Source organism: Alosa pseudoharengus, unplaced genomic scaffold (genome assembly GCF_046254945.1).
Source record: "Alosa pseudoharengus isolate Yale_2024_CS ecotype anadromous, Long Island Sound unplaced genomic scaffold, YU_APseudo_1.1 YU_APseudo_1.1_scf_16, whole genome shotgun sequence".
Lineage (NCBI taxonomy): Eukaryota > Metazoa > Chordata > Actinopteri > Clupeiformes > Clupeidae > Alosa > Alosa pseudoharengus.
The window spans coordinates 16,691,149-16,717,656 of record NW_027468630.1 but is presented as its reverse complement, the minus strand read 5'-3'; the positions used below and the strand labels follow the sequence as shown (position 1 = coordinate 16,717,656).

The 26,508-nt window shown below is 46.4% G+C and overlaps 2 protein-coding genes across 2 annotated transcripts; one reads left to right on the top strand and one right to left on the bottom strand.

The window, feature by feature from the left end:
* Window positions 1-2,702: 2,702 nt before the first annotated feature.
* Window positions 2,703-8,193, top strand: LOC143125616 (vacuolar protein sorting-associated protein 4B-like). The gene is made up of 7 exons (XM_076287239.1): window positions 2,703-4,112; window positions 4,680-4,836; window positions 5,345-5,484; window positions 5,732-5,813; window positions 6,362-6,581; window positions 6,961-7,092; window positions 7,363-8,193. Exons 1-7 carry the CDS (start codon window positions 4,022-4,024, stop codon window positions 7,462-7,464), a joined length of 924 nt encoding a protein of 307 aa, XP_076143354.1. The 5' UTR covers window positions 2,703-4,021; the 3' UTR covers window positions 7,465-8,193.
* On the bottom strand, window positions 8,140-15,407 carry tstd2 (thiosulfate sulfurtransferase like domain containing 2). Its single transcript, XM_076287238.1, has 9 exons — window positions 15,047-15,407; window positions 14,692-14,960; window positions 14,365-14,473; window positions 12,233-12,355; window positions 10,213-10,318; window positions 9,835-9,950; window positions 9,393-9,551; window positions 8,965-9,103; window positions 8,140-8,593 (listed from the first exon to the last, which is right to left on the bottom strand). Exons 1-9 carry the CDS (start codon window positions 15,176-15,178, stop codon window positions 8,322-8,324), a joined length of 1,425 nt encoding a protein of 474 aa, XP_076143353.1. The 5' UTR covers window positions 15,179-15,407; the 3' UTR covers window positions 8,140-8,321.
* Window positions 15,408-26,508: the final 11,101 nt, after the last annotated feature.

Genomic DNA, 26,508 nt, shown 5'->3' with positions numbered 1-26,508 from the left:
TAAATTGCAGTAGCCTATGATTAAATGTAATGGAATATTCAACTAAGGTAAACTGTTGTTGTTCACAGCACTAAGCTATTTATGGTTGATATACTCCGAGTCTCTGGCCCTCTCTTAGAGCCAGGCATAGTGAGCTCTGGCCCTCAGAAGAAAAAGTTTGGGGACCACTGCAGTAAGGTGAAGCACACACTAATCCCGGCGCAGTGAGCTGCCTGCATCAACAGCGGCGCTCGGGGAGCAGTGAGGGGTTAGGTGCCTTGCTCAAGGGCACTTCAGCTGTGCCTACTGGTCGGTCTGGTTCCGAACTGGCAACCCTCCGGTTACAGGTCCGAAGGGCTAACCAGTAGGCCACGGCTGCCCCAAGTATGCAATTTCTCTTCCAAAAAACATTCATTCAATCAGACATTTCTCCCTCGCTGTCATCAGTATCCTCCACTGAAAGTGTAGCCATCTTCAAATTTTTATTTGCACACTGTTCACCACCTTTGCAATGGCAGTAGGTGGTGCATGGTAGTCCATCTCACTGACAGCTGCAAGAGGCCCTGGAGCATGCTGGCACTGCATTGTATCCACAAGCAACAAGCTGTAGACCTGTTTTGGGTGCAATTTCAGTGTTGCCATGAACAGGCACAGGAATTCTATCCTCTATTTTCCGAACAAACAGGGATACATCATCAGTACACACTGGAGGAGTTTTTTTGTCAGCAACTCTCCACAGAAGGAGGCTTGATGTGCACGCTTGATGTGTTCCGCTGCATATTCTCTTGTTGGAGGAAGACTCTTTATTTAAGGAGGGTCTCTTTTCTTGGTGAATAGCATGTATCTCAAGTTACTGAGGCTTTCAACAGTCTTTCCATAGTAGAGGCAAGAAAGGAAATCCATTCATGCTCATCAGCTTCTACAGTACATACTGTATGTACAATTCTTCAAATCAAGATTCCTCTTGAGCATCAAATTGATTGCTGAGGTTTTCCCTTTGCCATATGACATGTCACAATCAAACAATGCATGAACATCCAACAAATCATAACATTTGTCGCCTAATTTTGCAGCCATAGCATTAATGTCAATTACTTTGAGCATCCATGGCCAACTGGTTAGGGAATCGGACTTGTGACTGAAGGGTGGCCAGTTCAATCCCTGACTGGTAGGAAAAATGTGTGTGGGGGGAGTGACTTAACAGTGCTCTCCCACATATGAGATGAGGTGCCCTTGAGCCCCGCTCCCCGGGCGCTGGATCAAGGGCTGCCCACTGCTGCGGGTGTGTATGTGTACTCCTAGTGTGTTCACTGCTCAAGGGTGTGTGTGTGTTTGAATGGGTGTACACTGTTTGTGTGGGTGTGTTGTACCCCCGAATGGGTAAAATGCAGAGCACAAATTCCTTGTATCAGTGGGGTCAGCCCTATGTTCCCACATTTCTCGGGTTAGGGTTAGGCCTGAGGTGTGGGTTAAGGGACATAGGGCTGTGGGAACATAGGCATGCTCCCGTACTGGTATATGTAAGTATACTTGGGCAGCCGTGGCCTACTGGTTAGGGCTTCGGGCTGCCGGTTCGATCCCCGACCAGTAGGAGAAATGTTGGGGGGGGGGGGAGTTCCCTTGAGCACCTGACCCCTCACTGCTCCCCGAGCGCCACTGTAGCAAGTCAACTCACTGCTCCGGGTTAGAGTGTGCTTCACCTCATGTGTGCTCATTGTGTGCTTCATCTCACTGTGTGTTCACTAATTCACGGATGGGATGAATGCAGAGACCAAATTCCTTGTATATGCAAGTATACTTGGGCTATAAACCTGATTTACATTTGTTGTTATATTTGTTGTTGTAATTCCAAATGATTCGTGTCATTCCTTGCAATACTGGAAGAAATAATTTTCTTGATTCTGTCCTCTCCTGTAATCAACTTTGCAGTTTTCTCTGTAATTAAGGGGGCAAATTCAAGGACTATTATAGTTAATGTGCTGACTAACTGGCAAGTACCTCATAACTCAGACTAGTTTGTATCAATCCTGGACTGTGGTGTCTGTTTTTAAAGCATTAAAAAAATGTTAGGATGAAAAATATTGTTGTCTGTAATTCTAGGGGGAAATCCAAGGACAGTTATAATTAATTTGCTAACTACCTGGGAAGTACCTCACAACATTGCTGTCTGAAATTCAGCGACTGATTCAAGGGAAATTAAAGCTAACGTGCTAGCTAACTCGCAAGTTGGTGAACTAGGGTACATCAGACTTGCTATATTTCATATTAAAATGAATTACTATTGAATGATTGTATTCCTGTATGTATTAAGCTACATGGCAGTTCCATAATTTATTTAATTTAATACCAAACATGACACGTTTCAGAGGTATAAGCTATTATGCAGCAAAAAGGAACCTAATTTGACCTTAAAGGTCACTTTGCAAAAGGTATTTTGTTCTCTGGAGGGACCTAAACTATTTTGTTCTACTTTATTATGGTCAAAACTGATTTCTGTATGAAAAGAGCTTTAATTTGATACCATACATGATGGGTTTATATGTTAATGTCTATTTAGATGATTTTCTAGATCAAAAAAGGGGTGTGGCAGCCAGGTGATGCCATTTTAAAGAAAATGCTCATGCACCCGTCAGATTCTGAAAGGACACCCCCTTACCTATCAATTTATGCAAAAAAAAATGCATTAGTACCTTATGTCCCACTTATGCCCAAATTCCACAAAGTTCTACCTGACTAAGTGGAGAAAGTGACAGCGCAAGAAAGAAAGTGTATCCAAATTCACCCATTCATCTCAGTTGAACTACTCGCGAAGTAGCCTATTCATCACACAGACATCACAAGTATCACATGAAAGAGCTTTTTCTCAGCTTTTAAACGATGTTACCCGATAATTGCTGAGTTGAACTGTTCGCAAGAAAAGTAAATAATATAATTCAATTTAATGATACATTCTACTGAAGGTTTTGCATCCCATGATCTCCCAACCCATTCATCTCGGTGGAATACTTCACGAACCCTTCTTTTAACACACGACAAACCATATATCAGAATAAACAGCAGACCTTACCGAACACAAAGGTGTAAAGCAGTCCCCTGCTTTACGTTTGGTCACCTTAAACATAAAACATTGCAAACATGCTCATACAAACACACAGAGAGAGAGACTAACATACACATGGCTTTCATGAATTTTGCATTTTCTTTTGGTTTTCAAATACAGGAAATAATAGAGAATACAGGAAAGGACGAAGGGGATTGGGGATTCTAGTACACTGATCCACTGTGTAAAACATCCACACTTGGCATTGGATGTCATCTCAGTTCATAAAATAATAATGAGCACATGCACACATAGACTCATATCAGTTCCATGTTGTTGATCTGCCTCTGTGTATGAGAAGTGTGCTGGGGAGTGATCTGGCACACACCCCTGTTTTAACCTCAGGCCAGCAGATATGTTGTAAAATGAATGTTTAAACTGCAATGTAGGCCCTATAGTGGGGAATTGTGATAAACATCCTGAACATGAAGCCTGGAGTCAGCTCTAATTGTTTTACTAAACCACAAACTTACTTGGTCTAGGCGTATTCTGTTTCTTACTGCGAGTTTCTGTGAATGTGGGAATTAAATCATTAAAACGAGCACATGATAGGCTAAATGACAGCACAATTTAATAAAACCATGATTTAGTAAAACGTTTTCTTGATAGGCCTAAAAAGAAATCCTACTAGTCCACTATACTAGCCTACTCTCTGGGCTATGTGCAAATATTATAGATAGGCGGGATATCAGAAGACTTTTATTATGGTAAGTAACATGCACAAAAAGTTTGAATTTCCTGTGTGCAACCTTCTTTTGTGGCCGAATTACTGGCTAGCCAACAGCCGCCCTGTGGAGCAGTATACTTTGAGATTATGACTAACGTTACGCCATAATGACACGAGATACAAAATAATGAGGAACAAAAATGGTGTGCATATAATTGTGAAAGTGAAGTCTATCGTCAACAAATCTCCTGGCTCATCTCGGATCACAAGGTGTTATGGGTTCGCCCTGCGTTACCTTGGATGACATCGCTGGTTTGGAAGAAGCAAAGGAGACACTGCAGGAGGCTGTGCGGCAGCACCTCACAGGTGGATTATGTTCCTCACTCAACTCCACAAGCAAAAGCGAGTGTTGATTAAATTATAGCTGGATTTTTCGGGTAGTGGGCTGTGGTGGAGTGAGTTCAAAAGTTGTGAGAATTTGCAAGCAATGTTTTATCAGAGTATAATTTCAGAGAGCTTTACTAAACTAGTAGACGTCTTGGCAAACCAGGAGACGAGACCAGAACTTGTTATAAACCATTTTGAAGTTCACTTCTAAAACATTCGGTAACAGTTCCACTAGTCCGGTAGCCTACTTCTATTGCTGCTGTCAACTGCACCTTCTCCAGACAATGAATGACCAGACCTTCACACACCTTACACAGCATAGTACTCTACTCTATTTTTATACTGAGTGTGTGTTTTTATTTGATTTTATCATTATCATTATTATTATTGTTGTTGTTATTAATTCCCTAAGTGGAGTGCCCAAAAAAGGAATTCCATTGTGCAGAAATGCCCAGATGACAACAACATATCTTGAATTTGTCATAATTAAACCTCATAATCATTATCTGAGTGGTGCTGTATCTCTTCCAATCCTGTGCTCTGAAGGTGTAGGGACTCAACCGAGGTCGGTCCTCCTCTATGGGGCACCAGGCACAGGCAAAACCCTCCTACTCCGAGCAATAGCGGGGGAGGTGGCCAGCTCGCAGTTCTACAGAGTCTCCTCATATGACCTGGTGTCCAGATGGTTAGGCCAAAACCAAGAGTAAGACTTCTGTGGAAATGTGTGTGTGTGTGTGTGTTTGTGGGCGGAGGGGAACAATATTACAATTGATACACAATAAACATTTTTCTAGATGGGTGTATTAGATTGTGATAAGGTACAGGAAAAATATTTAATCAAATTGATGTCACTGTGCTGTGGTACTGTTGTTTGTGAATTTGCCCACACACTCACACCTTGAAGCTGTTTTAGATCCAGCTGATTAAATGGGTTCTCTTTGTAACTGTTCTAGATTCAGGTGATTTGGGTTTTCTTTGAAGCTGTTGTACATCGATTTGATTAAATGTGTTCTCTTTGAAGCTGTTTTAGATCCAGCTCCTTAAATGGGTTCTTCTCGAGGATGAAAAGTTTCATACTATCTGAACCATGTTGGATTTAGCCCATATGTGCCATGATCAAGGACAGTTCCACTGCCATCTCTGACCAGTGTCGATGTGTTCTTGTGAAATTCCTGTTGTCTAATGAACTTCTTGTCTTCCTGGTTGTCCAGGCTGGTGAGGGAGTTGTTTGTGAGGGCATGTACACACCAGCCCTCCGTCGTGTGTTTGGACGACGTGGAGGGTTTCTGTGGAGCTGAGGGAGAGGCGCCAAGGGAGGCTGCACGCAAGGAGCTGCTCTTGCAGATGCAAGGTGGGGCAGACAAATGCCAAACACTAGCAACTGTGCTAGAATAGCACCAGTCATCATACCAGGCAAACACTAGCAGCCAAACCAGAATCAGGGCGGTCATTGCACCAAACAAACAGTATCAGAATAGAGGCACGCCAGTCGTGCACGCAAACAAACTCAGTATCTCACCAGTGAAGACCATTATCACCGTAAACGAGCAGCATGTTAGTCCTAGCCAATACTTTAAGTTTGCTCTTTGTTGTCTCAGGTGCTTTACAGAATAACGCTGGACTTCTAGTGCTTGGTGCCACAGCTGTGCCCTGGAGACTTGACTGTGAAGTTACAAGAAGGTGGGAATAGTTAGCCTGGAAACCGTAGGCAGGCCGAGGCCAGGCTAGGGAATAGTATGACCTCCAATAAATTACATTTAATGTTGGGATTTGGGGCAGCCGTGGCCTACTGGTTAGCGCTTCGGATTTGTGACTGGAGGGTTGCCGGTTCGAACGCCGACCAGTAGGAACGGCTGAAGTGCCCTTGAGCAAGGCACCTAACCCATCACTGCTTCCCGAGCGCCGCTGTAGCAGGCAGCTTACTGCGTCGGGATTAGTGTGTGCTTCACCTCACTGTGTGCTGAGTGTGTTTCACTAATTCAAGGATAAATGCAGAGACCACATTTCCCTCATGGGATCAAAAGAGTATATATACTTATACTATATTCAATTCATACTTATACTAAGAACTTGCTCTGATTAATTGGGAAATGTGTGAATTTGTGTGTGTGTGTGAGAGAGAGACTTCTCCACACACACATTAGATATGAAAGATTGTGTACATTTCCTTATGTTTAAAATGCAGACTGTGTGTATGTGAAATGTGTTTCTCTCTCCATGTGCCCCAGCTTCGAGCATCATGTGTGTATTCCCATACCTGGCGATCGTAGCCGAGCGCTGATCTTTAAGCAGCAACTGAAGGGTGTGTTAAACAGCCTGACTGAAGCAGACTTCACCAGTTTGGCGCTGAGGACCGACGGCTTTACCGGGGCCGACATCAGCATCCTCGTCCGGGACGCCCTTCTGCAGCCCGTCCGGAGATTGCAGAGGGCCACCCACTTCAGAAGGGTAACTGTCCACTGCCCCCTGTAAAGCTTACACACAGGCTACACTGGGTCCACAGCTGAAGTGCTCCGTTTGCGTAGCGTCAAAATATTTCTTGAAGTCTGGACTATTTTTTTGGAACGTACACACCGCGATCAGGTCTGGTGTATAGCCAGTTCCATTGATGGTAGTTGGTAATTGTTGCAGCAGACACCACGCGAACAAAACGCTTCAGTTATGTACCCAGGGTAGCCTCCCTGTTAGAGGTGGTAACACAGGATTCAGGTCACCTGTATGACTTAATTTATATTTCATTAATATAAAACCCACCAAGATGCATCAGTTTGCCATCTCATCTTAAATATCCTATTTCCTGTATGTCCATGTTCTTCCTGGGTGATAGGTGAGAGGACGCAGGTACAATCAAGCCACTGAGGAGGATGACCTTTTGACCCCTTGTTGTCCAGGAGACGCAGGAGCCATAGAGATGACCTGGGAGGAGGTGGTGGATTTAGCAGAGCCCATCATATGTATGGTGAGCATAACCGTCACTTGGATACTCAAATTATTTATATAGAACAACCCATTTAGAATTGATATTACAGAAAGTAATGTCATAAGCCATGTCAGTTAATAATTATATATGAACATAATCACATAATGAGAGACATGGTTATAAGTAGCTAGAAGTTATCAAGTCTGCAAATAGTAAGAAGTAGAGGAACATAGGTCAGATATTTCCTATGATAGTGTATGTATTACTTTTCCAAAAGCCTTGTTGATTTCTCTTTAAATGTGTCCTTAGGGGGATTTGTTGAAGTCCTTTGAAAACACAAAGCCCTCTGTGGACCAGGGATACCTGGAGAAGATACAGAGGTTTACTGAGGAGGTGCAGTCGTCTACGTAGACAGGCGCGCCTGCAGGTGTACGGCCGTACGCTTACCATCAGGCTACTCAATGAGAGAGAATTTCCCCTATGTGTGTATTCACATCAAGTTGGCCTACCATAACTTCCCAACTCTGCACAGTATCCCATTAACTGCATGACAATAGGCTATTTACATTTTTCTGTAAAATAAACATATTATCAAAATTGACTTAATGCGGAACTATACACACGCACAGCTTTTGTTTGAGATGGAGAGGGAATGACAGCACGCAGGGATTGCAGAACTTGCAGGATACTTGTTGCTGGTTACCAGCACACATTGTTAAGCTAATTCACAACAAACTTGTCCGGTGTATTGACCAAACTGCCCAATGTCTCTACAGAGAGAAAGGCAGATCCTGAAGATGTGCGTGTGAGTGTGAAACAAGTGTCTTACTGCATGTTAATGTGATCAGAGAAGTGTTTGTTAGTCTGTTCTGAGTATGTATGTATGTATGTATGTATGTGTTTGTGTGTGTGTTCCAGTTTCTCACCTTAACGACACTGGTGGACATTCTGGGAGGTAAAGGAAATGTGGTGTGTGTTTTGTATGTGTGTGCAAAGTGTGTAAAAACCTGTTTTTTTCAGTATAATAAGTTATGCTACCCTGGCTTTAAATTAAACATACTGTATATGAAAAACAGATCACGTCAGTTGGAAATCAATTTTCTGGTTTATTAAAACTTTAAAACGATTCAAGAAAACACACACAGTTTTGGGTTTGTTTATATTCACTTGGTCTTTGGTGATGTATCTGCATATTTGTGCACCTGTGAGTGTGTACATAGTCTTTGGTGATGTATCTGCATATTCACACACATACGGTATGTGTGTCCTCATGAATCTTTGGGGATGCGTGGCCGTGTGTCTGTACACTCACACTCCTCCCTGTGTGTGTGCGTTGTGTCCGGACTGTGTGTGCTGTGTGTTGCGTCAGGGCTGTGTGTGTGTGAGGTGTTTGTGCGCGCCTCCCGTTTCCTCTGGCAGGTGGGGCAGCAGGCTGTGTGTCCTCTCTCTCTGCAGCTCCCACAGCTGAGGACCAGCTGGCAGCAGACTGGAGGCCAGCACAGTGCATACTGGTCCCATGGCACTCCGCAATACCTACACACTGCACACGCACACGCACACACACAACCCGAGAGGGAGAGCGAAAGTGGGGTTATACACACCAACTCAAAACCAATGGTAGGGGGTGTTCGCAAAGAGCATACTGGTCCCACAGCTACACACAGACACACACACACAAACAGAGAGTGGTTATTCCACCAGCTCAAAACTAAGTGGTGGAACTGCACTCTCTCGCTTTGTGTGTGTGTGCGGGCGGGCAGGCAGCACAATGCATACTGATCCCATGGTCCTCCGCAACTACAAACCCACACACATGGCAGTTCCACCACTCAGAGCTCGGAAGAAGGTGTACCACATGGAAAGAGAAAGCAGTCACACACACAGAGGCCCCATCCTTGCCTACATGCTGACCTGAGATGACGTCATCGTTGAATGCGAGAGCGTAGCGCTCGTCGAACACAAAGAGTTTCCCACGGTAGAATCCATCAGGGAAGCGTTCCAGGTACTTATGGATCCCGCCTTGGAGCTGCAGAACCTCCTTACACACATCCTGAAGGAGGGGAAATACACACATGCATATGCACACACCACTACTGACAGTCACACACTCCCCAGTAACCCACAGAAATCTTTCTGTTGGTCGAGACAGAAAGTGTTAGTGTGGAGACACTATTTCACTACCTCTATATAGTGAGATCTTACAGCTAACTAGCAGTGTAATGCTCTGCTCTGTTTTGTGTGTGTATGGCAAAATCACTCTCACAGTGGATCCAGGGCAGTACATGAGGACCTGTTTGTTAGTGTGTGTGTGTGTCTGTTTTTGTGTGTGGCAAGCGTACTTTGGAGCGCAGGTAGGCGGAACCCCTCTCGCAGCGGATCCCTCCGGTGCAGTACATGAGGACCCGTTTGTTCCGGAACAGATCCAGATTCTGGTCCACGTAGTCGGGAAAGTAGCTGAACTTCCGGATATCTGGAGCCAGACAGCTACTAAACTGACCCTGAGAACACAGTAGAGTGCTAGTTTGTTTGTGTCTGTCTGTGTGTGTGTGTGTGAGAGAGAGAGAGAAAGAGAGAGAGAGCTTAATTGAATGAAACCTAACTGACTCAGAGGAAATGACAGTAGTTAGAGATTGTTGCTGTGTGTTAGTGTACGTGTCTGTGTAGTGTTGTGGATGTATCTGTGTAGTGTGTGTGTGTGTGGCGTACTATTATGCTCTCGTAGAAGTTCCTACAGTCCACCAGTTCTGTGTCTGCGTGTGTGTGTGTGTGTATGTGTCGTACTATTCTGCTCTCGTAGAAGTTCCTACAGTCCAGCAGTACTGTGTCTCTGGCTGCCTCCTCATCAGTCAGCAGTGTCTGAACCTCACGGTGGAACTCCTCAGGATCCAAGTGTGTGCCTGCCACACACACACACACAAACACAAAATAAGCTGGTTGACATTGCTAAGAAACTAATCAGGCTTTGAGTTAATGACTTTATTACATTACATTAAGACACACACACATAAACAAGCTCTCTCGCTCTCTAAGAAGGCTTAATGACATTTATTTGATCAGGCTTTGGGTGAATGGCATCATTAAATTATATTGACACACATATAAGCAAGCACTCCCATATAAGCATTTCTCTTCCTCACACACACACACACACAGTCTCACCAGCCAATGTGTGTGAGATGACGTTGGGGTCCACTCCCATGGGAACGATCTCTCTGTAGACCCCCACTCTCAGCTCAGGGAAGCAGTGGGCTCCCCCCTCACTCCTCTTCAGAAACACACACACATACACACACACACACACACACTAAGTGGGGTTCTTGGATAGTTTGATGTGTTATGTTGTGTAGTCTTCATTAGTAGGCCCTTGCCACCAACAAAGGAGGTGCTGTGCTTGTTCATGTTCCACGGGTTGTTAAAGGAGAACTTGGCAACTATTTAAACTCAACAAACCCATTTAGAAATCATTTGGCTGGTTAAATGACCTTTTCCGGTGAAAATGGCAACTGGAATCCATGCATGAATCCATGCATTTCCACGGAATTATTTTTGGAATCTGATCCCTTATCATACCTAGATAGATAGATAGATAGATACTTTATTGATCCCCAGGGATCAATAAAGTTAATTCGTACTCATCGCTCGACTTATCGTGACTAAATTCAAGATGGCAGCGAACGGTAAACTTCCTGAAGGTACTGTCTGTAATCGTCTTGTAAATAAACTACCAGTGCTTTTTCAAAGTTCTCAATGTCTCGTTTTAAATGTCAGGGCCCTCGGAAGTCTACCAATGAAGTGTGGAGCTACTTTGAGCCTCGTAAATGGTGTAAAACAGTGAGTTATTTACATGGCTAGGCCGATGCCCGAGGCACCAAAAAGCTGTTGGTAGCATCGGCTAACTAGCGCCAGATTTCGGAGTGCAGGGGACAAGCCGAGATGAGCTATGAGACAAAAGTTCACACTCTGTATCATGTTTCAACACACTTTAGGTCAATATCACACCGAACTTCTCCTTTAAGAGCATTTCAATCAGAAACTGATCGGAAATTGAAAAGTTAGTTTTGGAGTTGGCACCAAAAAAATAGTTGTTTTTTCCTCCGAACCAGAGTGGGCGTGTCAGAAACATTGCGTTTCTGTCATTGTTCTGCTTTCAATTATTGCCTAATACCGTTTTGACAGGAGGTCATTTATTATTATTTTCATTAATTTAACATATCACAGTAATCTTATATATCATATATATTTCCATCTCACAACTTCTGTTTGTGCATGCAACACTGTCTGTTGATGGGGCATCCTTGGTTCCATTTATAACAGGTGGAAATGCAGGCGTGTTCACTAGATAGCACCAAGGAGAAGGATCAAGGAATTCTGAACTAAACCGATTCAAGCACCTGTTCTCTGTTGGTCGAAAAATGCCCCAGCTGTACAGCCATGGGGTGTATAGTATAGAATACAGGTGCATTTCAAAACATTTGAAGATCATGGAACATTCCATTTTTTCCCATAATTTATTTCAAAAAGGGAGACTTTCATATAATCTAGATTCATTACACATAAAGTGAAATATTTCAAGCCTTTTCTTTTTGGTTTTAATCTTGAATATTGTAAACTTGATTATTAGTTTACAGCTCATGTGAATCAACAATTCATCTCAAAATATTAGAATAAAGAATCTATAATACAGAAATGTTGATCTGAAAATAGCTCTAATCAGCTAATTAATAAAAATACTAGCAATGGTTTCCTAAGCCTGCAGGACAATGGATTTCTCCACAATATTCAATTTTTTTGCACCTGTGGTTTAACGTTGTGTGCTAAGCACTTAACCCTTTGAATGCAGTTTTGTGTTATATAACACAGTACTGCCTTGTAGTAATTGTATGGTCCAGTTACATATAGTGTAATCCCCTTTGTGTAGCATAACACAGTACTGTGTAGTTATCTGTATTATTGTATGGTCCAGTTACATAGTGCCGAGTTGTGTCCCACATCCCACAGTATAGTGAACTTTTGTGTTTTTAATATAGTGCCGTATATTATAGTGTAGTGAAGTTTAGTATGGTGCAATCGCTTTAAGTAGTCATCCCTCATTTGTTTGAAAGTGGGGGTTTAGTGTGTTGTGTTGTGTTGTGTTGTGTTGGCTACGCGTGTGTGCATGTGTGTGTGTGCGTGGTGTTACCTTAAAGTCGTCATCACTCATGTGTTTGAAAGCAGGGTGTGACATCATGGCTCTGATGTACAAACGAGTTCCCAATAGGCTTCCTCCCACAGTACCATTAATGCCTTCTGTAGCCACACGCACCTACACAGGCACACACACACACACACACGTTAATACATTTTGAAGTTACATGCACCTACACACAGTAATGTCCTCTGAGTCTCAAGCCACACACACACACACACACACACACACACACACACATTCACACACTCCGTACCAGGTCTATGGACCAGTGTTGCCACAGTTACCTTGAAAAAGTAATCTGATTACTGATTACTGATTACTCCTTTAAAAAGTAACTTAGTTACTTTACTGATTACTTGATTTTAAAAGTAACTATGTTAGATTACAAGTTACTTTATTAGTTACTTTCAGCAGCTGCCGACAACACCCCCAACGCCTCAACATAAAAATGATAACCGGTTTTGCCAATACTCACTATACTGGAAGTGCATTTTAACAGCAATGTATAGCAGACATCCCAACCTAACCTACTTAGATACTGAAATTCAGATGTTTGTTCAATAATGTCTAAGTACACCAAATAAGGAAGGCCTATTGATAGAAATTGTTATAGTAAAATATGTAGATTTTTTTTCATGTAGCCTTGGCAACTAGCCATCTTGTAGCCTATAGGCCTGAGTAATATGCAAATGAAATTACACTTGTTAAACTCACCTCAACAAGTCTTTTGCAATCATTTAACCCGCCGTGAGCAATGCTAAAGTTGCTGTTACAAACAGTGCAGTGTGCAAGATTATCATTATGTTTTAATCTTTTGAGACAATTGGGTACACTTTTGTGTAGTCTGATGTGAAATGGGTCTTAAATCTTCCTTTTTGAGGGGCACTGACGCTGCCATGACGCTTCTGTTCCTAGATACACTGACTGAACTGATTAATTATGTTTGGGAGAAAAGAGATATAAGCACTTACACTGAAAACGGATTGGTTGATTTAGCAAAACAGACCAGGATGCTCTCTGTCTTGGATGCGCTTCAGGCAGAAACGCACCACTCCTCTCTCTCTCCCTCTCCTTTGTGTGCGCATTAAGCTATGCACACGCGATTTGAAGCAAAGATTCTAGAATCTTTGATTTGAAGTCCGGTCTGGCTTGCGTGCTCTTGTTCGCTCTAGGTTCCGGGAGATTTTATGTAATTTGCGGGCGTCAGGAAGCCGCTATCAATATGTGGGAGACTCCCAAAAGTTCGGGAGACTTGGGATGTCTAGCTAGACAGCACTTTGTCGCCAGCACAGAATGTACAATGTACCTTAATGTTGTCATGTTTAGCTGACACAAACTCAAAGTAATGACTGATGAAATGTGCATCTCTCTCTCTCTCCCTCCATTGTTGTTTTCGTTTGTGTCGCTGCACGTGAATTGTCCTCATGCTGAAAACGTGAGCATAGCCTACATGACATTAATCCCCAAGACAAGAAGAAAGCAAAGAATATATCTTTTTATTAAGGAAAATGACAAAAATAGTAACGCACAGTAACTTAGATAAGTAACTTTAATCTGATTACTGGTTTGTAAATAGTAGCGCGTTAGATTACTCGTTACTGAAAAAAGTGGTAAAAATAGACTAACGCGTTACTAAGTAACGCGTTACTGGCATCACTGCTATGGACTAGTTACACGAAAGGCTCTCGGTGAGCTTGTTTGTTTTCTGTGGACCCAGGTGTGTTTGAACCTGCCGCTATTCTGAATGTTATTAGTGTCTACACCTCCTTCTTTATCATAACGTGCTGATTCACTAGGTACCACACCCAACTGGGTCCGTGTAGACACTAATTACATTCAGAATAGCGGCAGGTTCAAACACACCTGGCTCCACAGGAAACAAACAAGCTCACTGAGAGCCTTTCGTGCAACTAGTCCATAGACCTGGTACGGAGTGTAACTAACACAAGTGTAACTAACACAAACAAAACACACAATTACAGTAGAAAACCACATATTGGAACACACAGACACAATTTACACATCTCATACTCCACACTCACTCAGACTCACACACACACTACTTGACACTCACAAGTAAATATTTTTCACACACTTGCAAACTCAAAATCCGAGTGTCTTACCTTCCCAGTGAGATGCAGCATCTGGCACAGCTCTCTCTGCCACACACACACAGGCTCAGGATGGGTCAGCTCGCAGTAGCAGTAATACAACAGCACCTCACCATCACCCCTGCAACACACACACACATGCTCAGAATGAGTCAACTTAAAGTAGCAGTAACTTCACAACACCTCCCCATCACACCTGCAACACACACACACACACACACACACACACACACACACACACACACACACACACACCACCACCAAGTCCTGCCAACTCTCAGTAACTCTAACTGTAACATAACTACCCCACCTCCACATCACACACACACACGCTCGTACTCCATGAGTTGTTCTGCGGGGATGTGGCTGATGTCGGGCATCCAGGCGTTCATATCCTCCGGCTCCTCCTCCGTCTGGTGCTCCGCCGCAATCCCACTCTTCTCCAGGTTCAGCTGCCGGTCCAGGGCCTCGGAGGTCCGTCGCTCAATCTCCACGGAGTGGGCGCGGGCGACGTGCTTGTGCACGACGGCGGGTTCAATAAAGGTTTGTCCGCAGCAACGCCAGGAGAGCGGGCCGTTTCTCCGACACTCCACGAATTCTGCGAACGCCTAGAGGACGCAGTGTAAATGTTAGCTGGCTACAGACGGCCACAGCTGTGAGTAGGCTACAGTATGGACGGGGTCGGAGAACTCACCCGCTTCTTGGTGTGTGTGTAGGCCCGCCGGGGAGCCGTGATGTCCGGTTTGTCATGCATCACAGCATCGGCAGCGAGCTTCTCCACATCCAGGCTTAGAAGTAGATGGTCTGTGGCGAAGTCGGTATCCATTGGACAACTTAGCACTGATGGGCAGGGGAAAGTCTGCCGGTTTGCCTGGCTTTAGCCTACTGCAAACAATTAGTCACAGTTCAGTGCAGTCCCACGAATGTGTTCCTGGTGGTGACCAATAACGTACCAGGTCAAACATAACCGCTCAGGCTTTCGTGGTCAAAATTCACAGAATCGCCACTGTAGACCATACCACCACATGAGATCAGTCTGACTGCTCAGCACACCGACTGGCTGACGGAAGGCAGATGCTACATCACCTGCGCGTCACGACAAACGTTTTCTTTCACTATTTCAAAATAAAAGTCACATCCTTCACGTGGACGAACAATTGGGCGTCAGTTACTGAGTATTTTATGCTGTTGGCTTACACCAGAGCCCGTCTACGGAGAGCCTCCCCACTCTCTATTAATCCCATACAAACCGAATTTGGCTGCAGTTCACCAGAGTTCACCTAGATGGCGATCGCGGGCAAGTCCAAAATACATGGGGTCCTATGGAGCTACATGGCATTTAACAACTGAAACCCTCAGATTTTATTTTATTTTTCGCAAAATGGATATGGATTATCAATCAAAAGTGAAATAATCCGGGAGTCATGTCCTTTCGTTTTCTTACAGGTTGGGTTGTTGTTGCCCATAACACGCTAGCATTGATGCTATGCTATGCTATGATCATGCTAATGAATGACGTCATTGACACGTTTGAAAGGCTTTTTAGAACAATTAAGTGACTTTAAAAAATATAATACTCAACCAAGTGTATTGTCTTTGCCTCCCCTTTCGAATACAATATTCAAATTACTTGAAAAAAAATTATATCCCGAGAAAAGTGGATTTTGAGGGGTACAGCTCCATAGACCTCCATTCATTCTGGACTCGCCCGCGAGCGCCCCTAGATGCAGTACCACACCGGAAGCGTTCCGAGAGTGAAGGTTCTCCCCTTATTAGACATTCTCTGCTTACACTCAGTGGCGCAAAAAGTGGGCATGCGCTATATGCGGCGCATAGGGGCGCATCACCGTGGGGGCGCCAAAGCGATGGTAAAAAAAAAATAGGCTAATAATAATAATGTAATGATCTGAGCCTAGCTGTTATGACTGTACTCCCATAATGCTGTGCGTGTGTGTGTGTGTAATGTTGATGTTGGTTTTAGTATGAGTAATGGCGTTTACCTTGTCATGCATGTGTTAGCTGGTATAGTCTTTCTTTATGTTGTACCTCATGTGTTTACCCCGTGTATGGTATGTGACTACCCTGTTTGTGTATCGTGCTTGTTTAATTGACCTCCCTTGTGTTGCCTGTTTAATGACGTTCGTGTGTTTTTGGTGCATAACCAATAGAGACCATTTTGAGACAACCTTGCAGTTTGTTACATTGGTGTCAGAAGTGGGATGACGACCCCTACTGGACGGGAGGAGAAAGCTGCAACTGATTACCTGGCGATGATGAGTTTCCTGCCAAGATGGCTCTTCGACAGCACGCTCGCCCATGGCCACCTGCTGAGCCCAGCAGACGGAGCCAGCCTGCAGCGTGACCATGATGAAGAGACCCGCTCCCAGCCACAGGAGGAAACGAACCGGGCTGATGGCAGCATCCCGCCACTTGAACCCGCTCCACACGGGAGCGATGGAAACCGGCCGGTCCTCGGTGCGACGGCGGCGGTAGAAGGGCGCCCCAGCGTAAAGTTGCCCCACTACAATGGCGAAAGGCCGCTGGCGACATACCTGGTACAGGTCCGGCTGGCAGCCGAGCTGAATGGCTGGTTGGTGGAGAGAACGGGCGTACAGGTGGCGTTGGCCCTGGAGGGGGAAGTGCTACAAGTATTAGAAGACCTGCCACCGGTGGAGCAAGTAAGCTGGACCGCAATCGAAGCAGCTCTGCAACGACGATTCGGCCAGAGAATCTTCATCAGCGATGCCAAAGAACAACTCGCTTCCAGACGGCGACACAAGGACGAGAGACTGGGCAAGTTCGCGGCTGACCTGCAGCTGTATGCCCGGCGGGGCTACCCAACGTACAGCCAGGGTCTACATGAAGAGATGGCACTGGAAGCGTTCGTGCGAGGCATCCACCCAGAGCGGCTAAAAGAACACCTTCGCCTGAGTGCCCCCAGCTCGCTGTCCGTGGCGCTCGCGGAAGCCGAACGGGTGGAAAACATCTTCCGCACAACAGAGTCGCGGCATTGCGCACGCCAGACATCGATGGAGGAAGACGGGGAGGAATTGGAGGTGACGCGGCAGACCACGGCACAGCCACCACAACGGCGCCCACGCGAGTGGAAGAGCCTGGCCAGCGGAGACGGATGCCACCGGTGTGGCGAGCCGGGACACATCGCGTGGTACTGCCCAGCCCCGGCACCCCTCATGCTCGCACCCCAGTTACTAGAAGAAGGTGGCACGGCGGGAGGGGCTATGGATTGCATACGGCTGGGCCGGCTCGGCCAAACCAGAGGACTGTATGTGGACTGCACGCTAGATGGGACTCGGTGTCGCGCCTTGATCGATACTGGCTCCACCATCTCGCTTGTGCGCCCCGGTCTCTTACCCGGCACGCTGGTAGCCAGACCCAGAGGCTGGGAAAAGACAAAAACGCGCATCACAACAGTTACCGGAGAGCGAGCAGAACTGTATGGACAAAAAGTGGTGTGCGTGTGCATCAACGGTGAGACGGCAAGCCGCCGGCTTTGGTTGGCTAGCATTCAGGATGATTGCATTCTCGGCCTGGACGTGCTAGAGAAATGGGGGGCTGTGGTGGACATTTCCCGGTTCACACTACACTTGGGGACGAGCAGCGTGGTGTTGCACACGCTGGGGAAAACAGAGCATGAAGTGCGGAGAGCTGGCGCGACGAAGAACTCTCCAACTCGCTCCACACAAGTCCACAGGAAGCGAACTCGCAAAGAGTACTCGTCATCCCAGACTCCGCCCCTCCCCACTCAAGCCCGCGAAAACAACAGGTCTCATCTAGGTCCGCTTGCTGAGTCTCCGCCCCTCTCCACACAAGCCCGCGAAACTCAAGCCCGCGAAAACAACAGGTCTCATCCAGGTCCGCTCGCTGAGGCCGCCACTCCTCAGCTTACGCCCACCAGGGAGGAGCCAAGAGAGCGGGTTGAGCAAACACCAGTCTCCGCTCAGAGAGCGTGGCCCTCTTTAGAGACAAGGCAAGCCGTAAATGAACTCTGCACTCGTAGCTGTGAGGGGCTGAGTGAAGCACAGGGTAGCCAGGTGCGGAGACTACTAGCAGCGTACACCATCTTCGCTGCAAGAGATGAGGACTGCACCCGAACGAGCCTGGTCCAACACGATATCGACACCGGAAATGCTCGGCCCATCCGACTTCAGCCTCATCGCTTACCGTTCGCCAAACGACAAGCAGCTGAAGAAAAGATCAAGGAAATGGCCGCGGCAGGAGTGATAGAGCCAAGGAGTAGTCCCTGGGCTGCGCCGGCTGTACTCGTCCGGAAGAAGGACGGCTCGTGGCGGTTCTGTGTTGACTACAGGCGCCTCAACCAGGTAACCCGGAAAGACTCCTACCCGCTCCCCCGCATTGACGATGCGCTGGACAGCATTGCCGGCTCCTGCTGGTTTAGCTCGCTGGACTTACGCAGTGGCTACTGGCAGATTGAGCTAGCCCCGGAAGCTCGGCCGAAGACAGCGTTTACCATCGGGCAAGGGCTGTGGCAGTTCCAGGTACTTCCGTTCGGCCTATGCAACGGGCCAGCGAACTTTGAGCGGCTGATGGAGCGTGTCCTGGCGGGCATTCCACTAACATGCTGCATGGTTTACCTGGACGACATCCTGTGTCATGCAACAGACTTCACCGGTGCCATAGGACATCTGGAAAAGGTGTTCGACGCCATACGGGGTGCTGGGCTCAAACTGCACCCGAAAAAGTGCCACCTGTTCCGGAGGCAAACCGGATTCCTGGGCCATGTCGTGGGGGCCGCCGGAGTGGCCACCGACCCAGCTAAGGTGGAGACGGTGAGACGGCCTGTTCCGCGCGATGGTGCCGAGCTGTGGAGCTTCCTGGGCCTGGCGTCATATTACCGGCGTTTCATCCGGGACTTTGCTACAGTCGCCAGCCCGCTGCATCGTTTGACGCACAAAGGCCAGCTCTTCGAGTGGACGCGAGAGTGCGACGCGGCATTCCGGCGGCTGCGGAGGGCGCTATGTGAGGCCCCAGTGCTCGCTTTCCCTGACCCTCAACTGCCGTTCATCCTGGACACCGACGCCAGCGACGTGGGCGTCGGCGGCGTCCTCTCTCAAGCAGGCGAGCAGGGCGAGCAGGTGGTCGCATACTTCAGCCGCTCACTGGACCGAGTGGAGAAGAACTACTGTGTGACCCGCAGAGAACTGTTGACTGTGGTGGTGGCAGTGTGCCATTTCCGAACCTACCTCTACGGCAAACGGTTCCTGCTGAGAACGGACCATGCATCGCTCACCTGGCTGCTGAACTTCAAAGAACCAGAGGGCCAGCTGGCTCGCTGGCTGGAGGCGCTCCAGGACTACGACATGGAGATTCGACACCGGGCGGGTCGCCTTCACGGCAACGCGGACGCCCTGTCCAGGCGTCCGTGTGCAGCAGACCAGTGCCAGCACTGCCACCGAAGGGAGGAGAGGAGCCTGGCCGCAGATCCGGAAGGCGCAATCGGAGGACGCCACGCTCGGCCGAGTGTGGTCATGGATCGAAGTCGGTCAGCGACCGCCATGGACTCGATCCAGAGACCAAAGCGATTTATTCACAGTGGCCGGGAATAGTAGCACGTCAAGGACTGTTGTATAGACACTGGCGAGCCCCCGATAGACAATCTGACGTGTTCCAGTTGCTGGTTCCTGCCGGATTACGAGCCCGTGTACTGGAACAGGTACATGGGGCTGTGGGGGCGGCTCATTTCGGCATCGCAAAAACTCTTCGTCGGCTGAGAAGCCACTTCTATTGGCCGGGATGCAGGCTGGACGTTGAACTGCATGTTCACTGTTGTGACGCCTGCACAGCGAAGAAGGGCCCCACGCGACGCTCGCACGCTCCGCTGCAGCAATACGCAGTCGGGGCTCCCATGGAGCGGGTAGCCGTCGATATCATGGGCCCACTGCCAGTCACAGAGCGGGGAAATCGCTACGTGCTCGTAGCTATGGACTATTTCACTAAGTGGCCGGAGGCGTATGCAGTGCCAGATCAGAGCGCCCACACGACAGCGGACAGACTGGTCACTGAGATGTTCTGCCGGTTCGGGGCACCGGAAGAGCTCCACAGCGACCAAGGGCGGAATTTCGAGGCGGAGGTGTTTGCTGAGGTTTGCCAGCGCATGGGCATCCGGAAAACGAGAACGACATGTTACCAGACTAACTAGCGTTTTCTAAGCATATGCCGATTGAAATATAACCTATTCCATTAAGATAGCTAGGTGGCTACCATGCTCATACTGAACATTTTATGGCAAACTGCAAACAGAAATGTCACGCTAGCAATTCTCATTACATGTTTCCATTTTCTAACAATCCTAATATTAATAGCTTAATATTGTGCTGTCAATGTGGCAAACAAAGGAGTTGGATCAGCCTTATCCTTCGTGAGCAACAGCTGGTAAAAGGACGTTATGAGAACCGTTTAGACTCGCTTAAAGTGACTGCACCATTTAACAATACTTCGGTTAAGGGGCGGAGCTACGTGGTGGCCAGGGGGGGCCACGGCCACCACTAGTCAAAGCTTGGCCACCCTGCTGGCCCCCCCAGCTCCATTTAGTGAAAATAAAAATAAAAATGCTGCCGTTTTCGACGGCACTTTGTCAACACTTTGCAAAGCAGGGACTGAACCAATTAGGCTACTGCACTCTATCTACAACCATTGGCCCAGTCAGGAAGTGTAGCCCATTGTTGTGATCAAATCGTGAGTAGGCTAGGCCTAGTGCAGCAGCAGCAGCAGCGGGACAATTCAAGTCATCTGTTAAAAACACTTGACAGTAGACTACTACTTAACCTCAGTAACAACAGGTGAGTTGATGATGAGTTGGAATATTAATGCTAATAAGATGTTAGAATGTGTCACGAATCATAGCCAAGTGAGCTGCGTTGGGCTGTCCTTAGGTATGCTCTGACATTGATGTGTGGGGCTGATCAGAAATTATCAAATATTTCAATAAAATTCGGGTGAAATGCTAGCATATTAGGCACATATCTCCGGATGGCTCCAAGAAAAGTAGGCTAATAGGGCCTAGCCTAGGCTACTTTATAAAAAACATAAATTGCTGACTGCTTGTGGTTCTTGTCATAGCTGGTCAGGCAGAGGCAGGCTGCTTTGCCTGAGTTCTTTGTTACATTGCTCCAGAACTGTTCATCACAGCGAGACCTTATTTGCGTGAAGTGGTGCAGAAGTGGGGCTTTCTAACGAGACTAAACACTTGCCTGTGCGATCAAGTATGAAAATAAAAATAAATCATAAAAATAAATCAAATTGATTCATATTTACAGTTCACCTGCGCACCCATTACTCTCGTTTGAATTACTCGCGAACCCGTGATCGCATAGATATGGCAAGCATGTCAGATGAAAGAGGAGATACAGAGCTATCATTTTACATTTACATTACATCCTTCTGGGTTATAAAACAGACGAAATGACATCAAAATTATAACTTCATATAGCTCGATTTACCCCACGTTTTTGTGTGTTATGGTGGCAAGGCATGTTCATAATCCAACGCTATCATGTGTTTCTCTATGGCAAAGTATGTTCATAATGCGGTTTTGAGATCCCAGCAAATTCCTGCATGGCATCCAATTCGAGACTCACATTGCATCCCAATTTATTCGACAAAGAAACACCTTTTTGCCTTCACTTTGTTCATGACAATGCAGTAAAAAGTTGTTTTAGAATCATCATGAGTGTACACACAGAACGCAAACTCAGGTTCAGTCAGGTCAGATCAGTTCGTGTCACAGATATGGAGCACAGAAAGGGCATTTTTCATTACTAAATAAAAAAAATGGCATTCATTTCTGTAAGGCGCACACCAAATTTCTAAAATTGCTCAGCCCCAAAGCCCCCCTTCACCATGGTTCTTATATTGCCAGATTGCCAGACTTGGAGTGGATATCAGAAAGAAATATCTGCATACAATATTTGTAGTATTTATAATTGTTCTTTAATTTGAATAAGACTGATTAAGTAAGGTGCATTATCATAATGTACTTTTTTATAGCATTGGCCTATTTATGGAAAATGTGTTGGAGTGGACAACAAACTGACCTGTGTATCAGTGTTGGCTTTACACAATTTATTGCCATTATTAAAATAGGCTATCCTAATCTTTAAAACTTTTTGAGTAGTGTTGGATTCTCTGGTTGTTGCGTTGTGTTTTAGTTCTAATGTCTGTATTGAAGATGGTCAATAAAGCTTGACGGCGGGATCAGGATCGGCGATTAGATAATGATTTATTGTAGATGGTACAATAATGAATAACAGAACACAAAGTCTCAAACAGTAAAACTGTGCAGAGTCTAACAGTTGTGGTTGTTATTAGAAGCGGCTGCTGAGCCTTCCGACAGAAGATGCTCCTCGGGTCGCTTCCTAGATCTGTCTCCGTGTCAAAACCTAAGACAAAGCCTGTTATACTAAAACATACAAACGTCAATCATGCCAACGTGGCAGGTGCCAACCAGTGTACACAACCCGGCCCTGGCCAGATGGAGATACTAGCCCGAATAGGCAGACATGCTGTCTTCCTCGGCCCATGTTATCACTGATGTTCCTCGGATGTTCCTAAACATCGGCCTGTATGACCTTCCTGCTGGTACACAGGCCTAAGGCACAGTTATGTACAATAATATGGACCTCTCCCTGTTGTATACTACACACAGAAGTAACATATGAACAGGGGCGTAGCCAGGATTATTTTATAGGGGGGGCCAGCTGGGTCCAGACTTTTTATTGGGGTGGAACTTGGGAATCAAAACTACTAACTACTGTAGAATTCTGGGGTATTCTTACTGTATTCTGATGTGTTCATATGTTACTTCTGTGTAGTATACAACAGGGAGAGGTTTCTAAAACAACTTTTTACTGCATTGTCATGAACAAAGTGAAGGCAAAAAGGTGTTTCTTTGTCGAATAAATTGGGATGCAATGTGAGTCTCGAATTGGATGCCATGCAGGAATTTGCTGGGATCTCAAAACCGCATTATGAACATACTTTGCCATAGAGAAACACATGATAGCGTTGGATTATGAACATGCCTTGCCACCACAACACACAAAAACGTGGGGTAAATCGAGCTATATGAAGTTATAATTTTGATGTCATTTCGTCTGTTTTATAACCCAGAAGGATGTACTTGGTATCAAATGATAGCTCTGTATCTCCTCTTTCATCTGACATGCTTGCCATATCTATGCGATCACGGGTTCGCGAGTAATTCAAACGAGAGTAATGGGTGCGCAGGTGAACTGTAAATATGAATCAATTTGATTTATTTTTATGATGTATTTTTATTTTCATACTTGATCGCACAGGCAAGTGTTTAGTCTCGTTAGAAAGCCCCACTTCTGCACCACTTCACGCAAATAAGGTCTCGCTGTGATGAACAGTTCTGGAGCAATGTAACAAAGAACTCAGGCAAAGCAGCCTGCCTCTGCCTGACCAGCTATGGCAAGAACCACAAGCAGTCAGCAATTTATGTTTTTTATAAAGTAGCCTAGGCTAGGCCCTATTAGCCTACTTTTCTTGGAGCCATCCGGAGATATGTGCCTAATATGCTAGCATTTCACCCGAATTTTATTGAAATATTTGATAATTTCTGATCAGCCCCACACATCAATGTCAGAGCATACCTAAGGACAGCCCAACGCAGCTCACTTGGCTATGATTCGTGACACATTCTAACATCTTATTAGCATTAATATTCCAACTCATCATCAACTCACCTGTTGTTACTGAGGTTAAGTAGTAGTCTACTGTCAAGTGTTTTTAACAGATGACTTGAATTGTCCCGCTGCTGCTGCTGCTGCACTAGGCCTAGCCTACTCACGATTTGATCACAACAGTGGGCTACACTTCCTGACTGGGCCAATGGTCGTAGATAGAGTGCAGTAGCCTAATTGGTTCAGTGGTTCCCTGCTTTGCAAAGTGTTGACAGTCGAAAACGGCAGCATTTTTTATTTTTATTTTTTATTTTCACTAAATGGAGCTTTGACCAGTGGTGGCCGTGGCCCCCCCTGGCCACCACGTAGCTCCGCCCCTGGATTTACACACAATTATTTTTCTTTCCCCAAAAAACTATATTTGGTAACTTTTAGACATCCAAAACGGGGTGGGATGATAGCCTAGTATTGGGAGCAGTGAGGTGTCAGGTAAAAAAGGGTTACATTTTGGCCAGAGTTCAGGTAGGAGGGCCCCTTTGCAAGATTTTGCTTAGGGCCCCATAAGGTCGGAACTGGTTGTAGCAAAGCTCCGCTTTAACCTGGAGGAGCTGACCCTAGAGGTGTTTATGCTTGTTAAGAACTGAAATGTGTACTTTTGGCATTCATTTATTTGTTTATTTATTTTTTATGTGAACTTAGTTTGCACATTTTCGGTCCAGAAATGTTAGGCAAGGCAAGTTCATCTGGTCAGTTTTTGAAACAGACACCCCAATGTATTGAATAAATACAAACACTGTGAACATATCCTGTACTCTCTTGCTGCTCTTGTAGCCTACACTTCCTTTCCTTTCCACTAACTAAGCTGTTTGTGGTTGTAGGCATCCTACAATATTCTGAATGCTAGCACTGAAGAAGGGTGAATCCCACCACCCCCACATTAGTTTTTTTTTTTTTCACATTTCGTACAACGTCCTATGACGCCGTCGTCGCTATACATAAAGATTAAGACCAAAATGTATGGCAATTGTGAGGGCTGAATGACATTTTAGGTGATATTCATCCAACTTACATTAGGCTATGAGACATCTTCGCATGACGTTGTAGAAAAGTGAACCGATTCGATGTTGTGTTTAGTTACTTAGCAGAAGCTGTTGACCGATATAAGTTTTAGCTTGTGTAGTCTTTCTTTAGGTTTTACCTCATGTGTTTTACCCGGTGTATTGTATGTGACAACCCTGTTCGTGTATCGTGCTTGTTTTATTGACTTCCCTTGTGTTTCCTATGTAATGGTGTCTTGGTCTTGGTGTTGGCTGATTCCCGCTTCCACATTAAACCTTTGATTGGACAACTGTGTGTGTCGCTATCAAATCGTTACATTGGTGTCAGAAGCGACTTTCAAACATGGCCTCCGCTCAGCGAGAGAAGCTGGGAACGGGAGACCTTATCACTGGGTGGAGGCCCACGCAAGAGGATCCAGAGAGAGCCCTTGTAAGGGCTGCTAAAAAGCTTGAGGCCTTCTGTCGTTATTTCTGCCGGAGGAGAGGAGTTGTCGTCTGGACCTGCCTGCTGCCATGGGAGGAGATCTTGCCGGAAGAGGGGCCAGAAGAAGCGGTCACGGAGAAGACAACGCTGGCCTGGGCGCTGATTCCGCCGCGGGACGCGTAAGCAAGAGCCGAGGGAGAGCGGCGAGGAAGAGGTTCCTGGACGATGGTCGGTTGACGGAGCCACTGGGGACAGCGAACTCGCGACGGTGGGGCAGCTTCAACAGAAAGGCCCTCTGAACTTTAAAACGTTTGGGTGTGTGTGAGAGGCACCGTGCTGTGTGGGCGCCCGTTCTAGTTGGCCTGTTGGCCGGCGCCAGAGAAAAAAAAGAAAAAAAGAAAGGTTCGCTGTGTTGGGAGATAGCACAAGGCAGAAGAGGGGGGTCAACCCTTCGTCGTGACCATGACGGAGTGGAGCGGGCCAGGAACAAAGGAGGACAGCTGTGCGAGGAGGGACGCCGAAACCGGTAGCTGACGGCCTGAGAGCTCAGCGTGGTCCGGCTGCAGCGGAGCTGGTGCCTGCCTATCCTGGTCGGTGCAAATGTGGAGTGGAGCGACAGAGGTGCAGCGACAGTTGACCCGTGAGTTCCAGTGCTTGGTGCCACAGTCTACGGTAGTAAGGCCACCTAGGGCCCCGTCTGGAGAGGAGTGCCGCGGTGACACGCCGCGGAAAGTGCAGCTTGAGGGCGGCTGCTGAGAGGGAGCTGGTGACGAGCGGGGACGGCTACGTGGTTGCTAGCACGCCCGCACTGGATTGCTAGCAGCGTGGCTCCCCGTTGAGTGAGCTCCTGCGGCGTGTGCACCCCACGTGTTGTTGGCGGTACCACAGACTGATGGACTGAGTGAGTGAATGCCCACACCGGCGTTATGGCAATGGCTAAGTGAGGAGATTTTGCCGAGGACGGCAATAGCTTGCGAGGGGGCTGTGTAAT

Bases quoted from the DNA above. Each gene is read 5' to 3' on its own strand.
- LOC143125616 (XM_076287239.1), top strand. From the start codon at position 4,022: ATGGGTTCGCCCTGCGTTACCTTGGATGACATCGCTGGTTTGGAAGAA. The intron at 5,814-6,361 runs GTGGGAATAGTT...CATGTGCCCCAG, and splicing joins GACTGTGAAGTTACAAGAAG to CTTCGAGCATCATGTGTGTA. The intron at 6,582-6,960 runs GTAACTGTCCAC...CCTGGGTGATAG, and splicing joins GGGCCACCCACTTCAGAAGG to GTGAGAGGACGCAGGTACAA.
- tstd2 (XM_076287238.1), bottom strand. From the start codon at position 15,178: ATGGATACCGACTTCGCCACAGACCATCTACTTCTAAGCCTGGATGTG. The intron at 9,951-10,212 runs GTGAGACTGTGT...TGTGTGTGGCAG, and splicing joins CATCTCACACACATTGGCTG to GCACACACTTGGATCCTGAG. The intron at 9,552-9,834 runs GTACGACACATA...CTGTGTTCTCAG, and splicing joins ACTTCTACGAGAGCAGAATA to GGTCAGTTTAGTAGCTGTCT.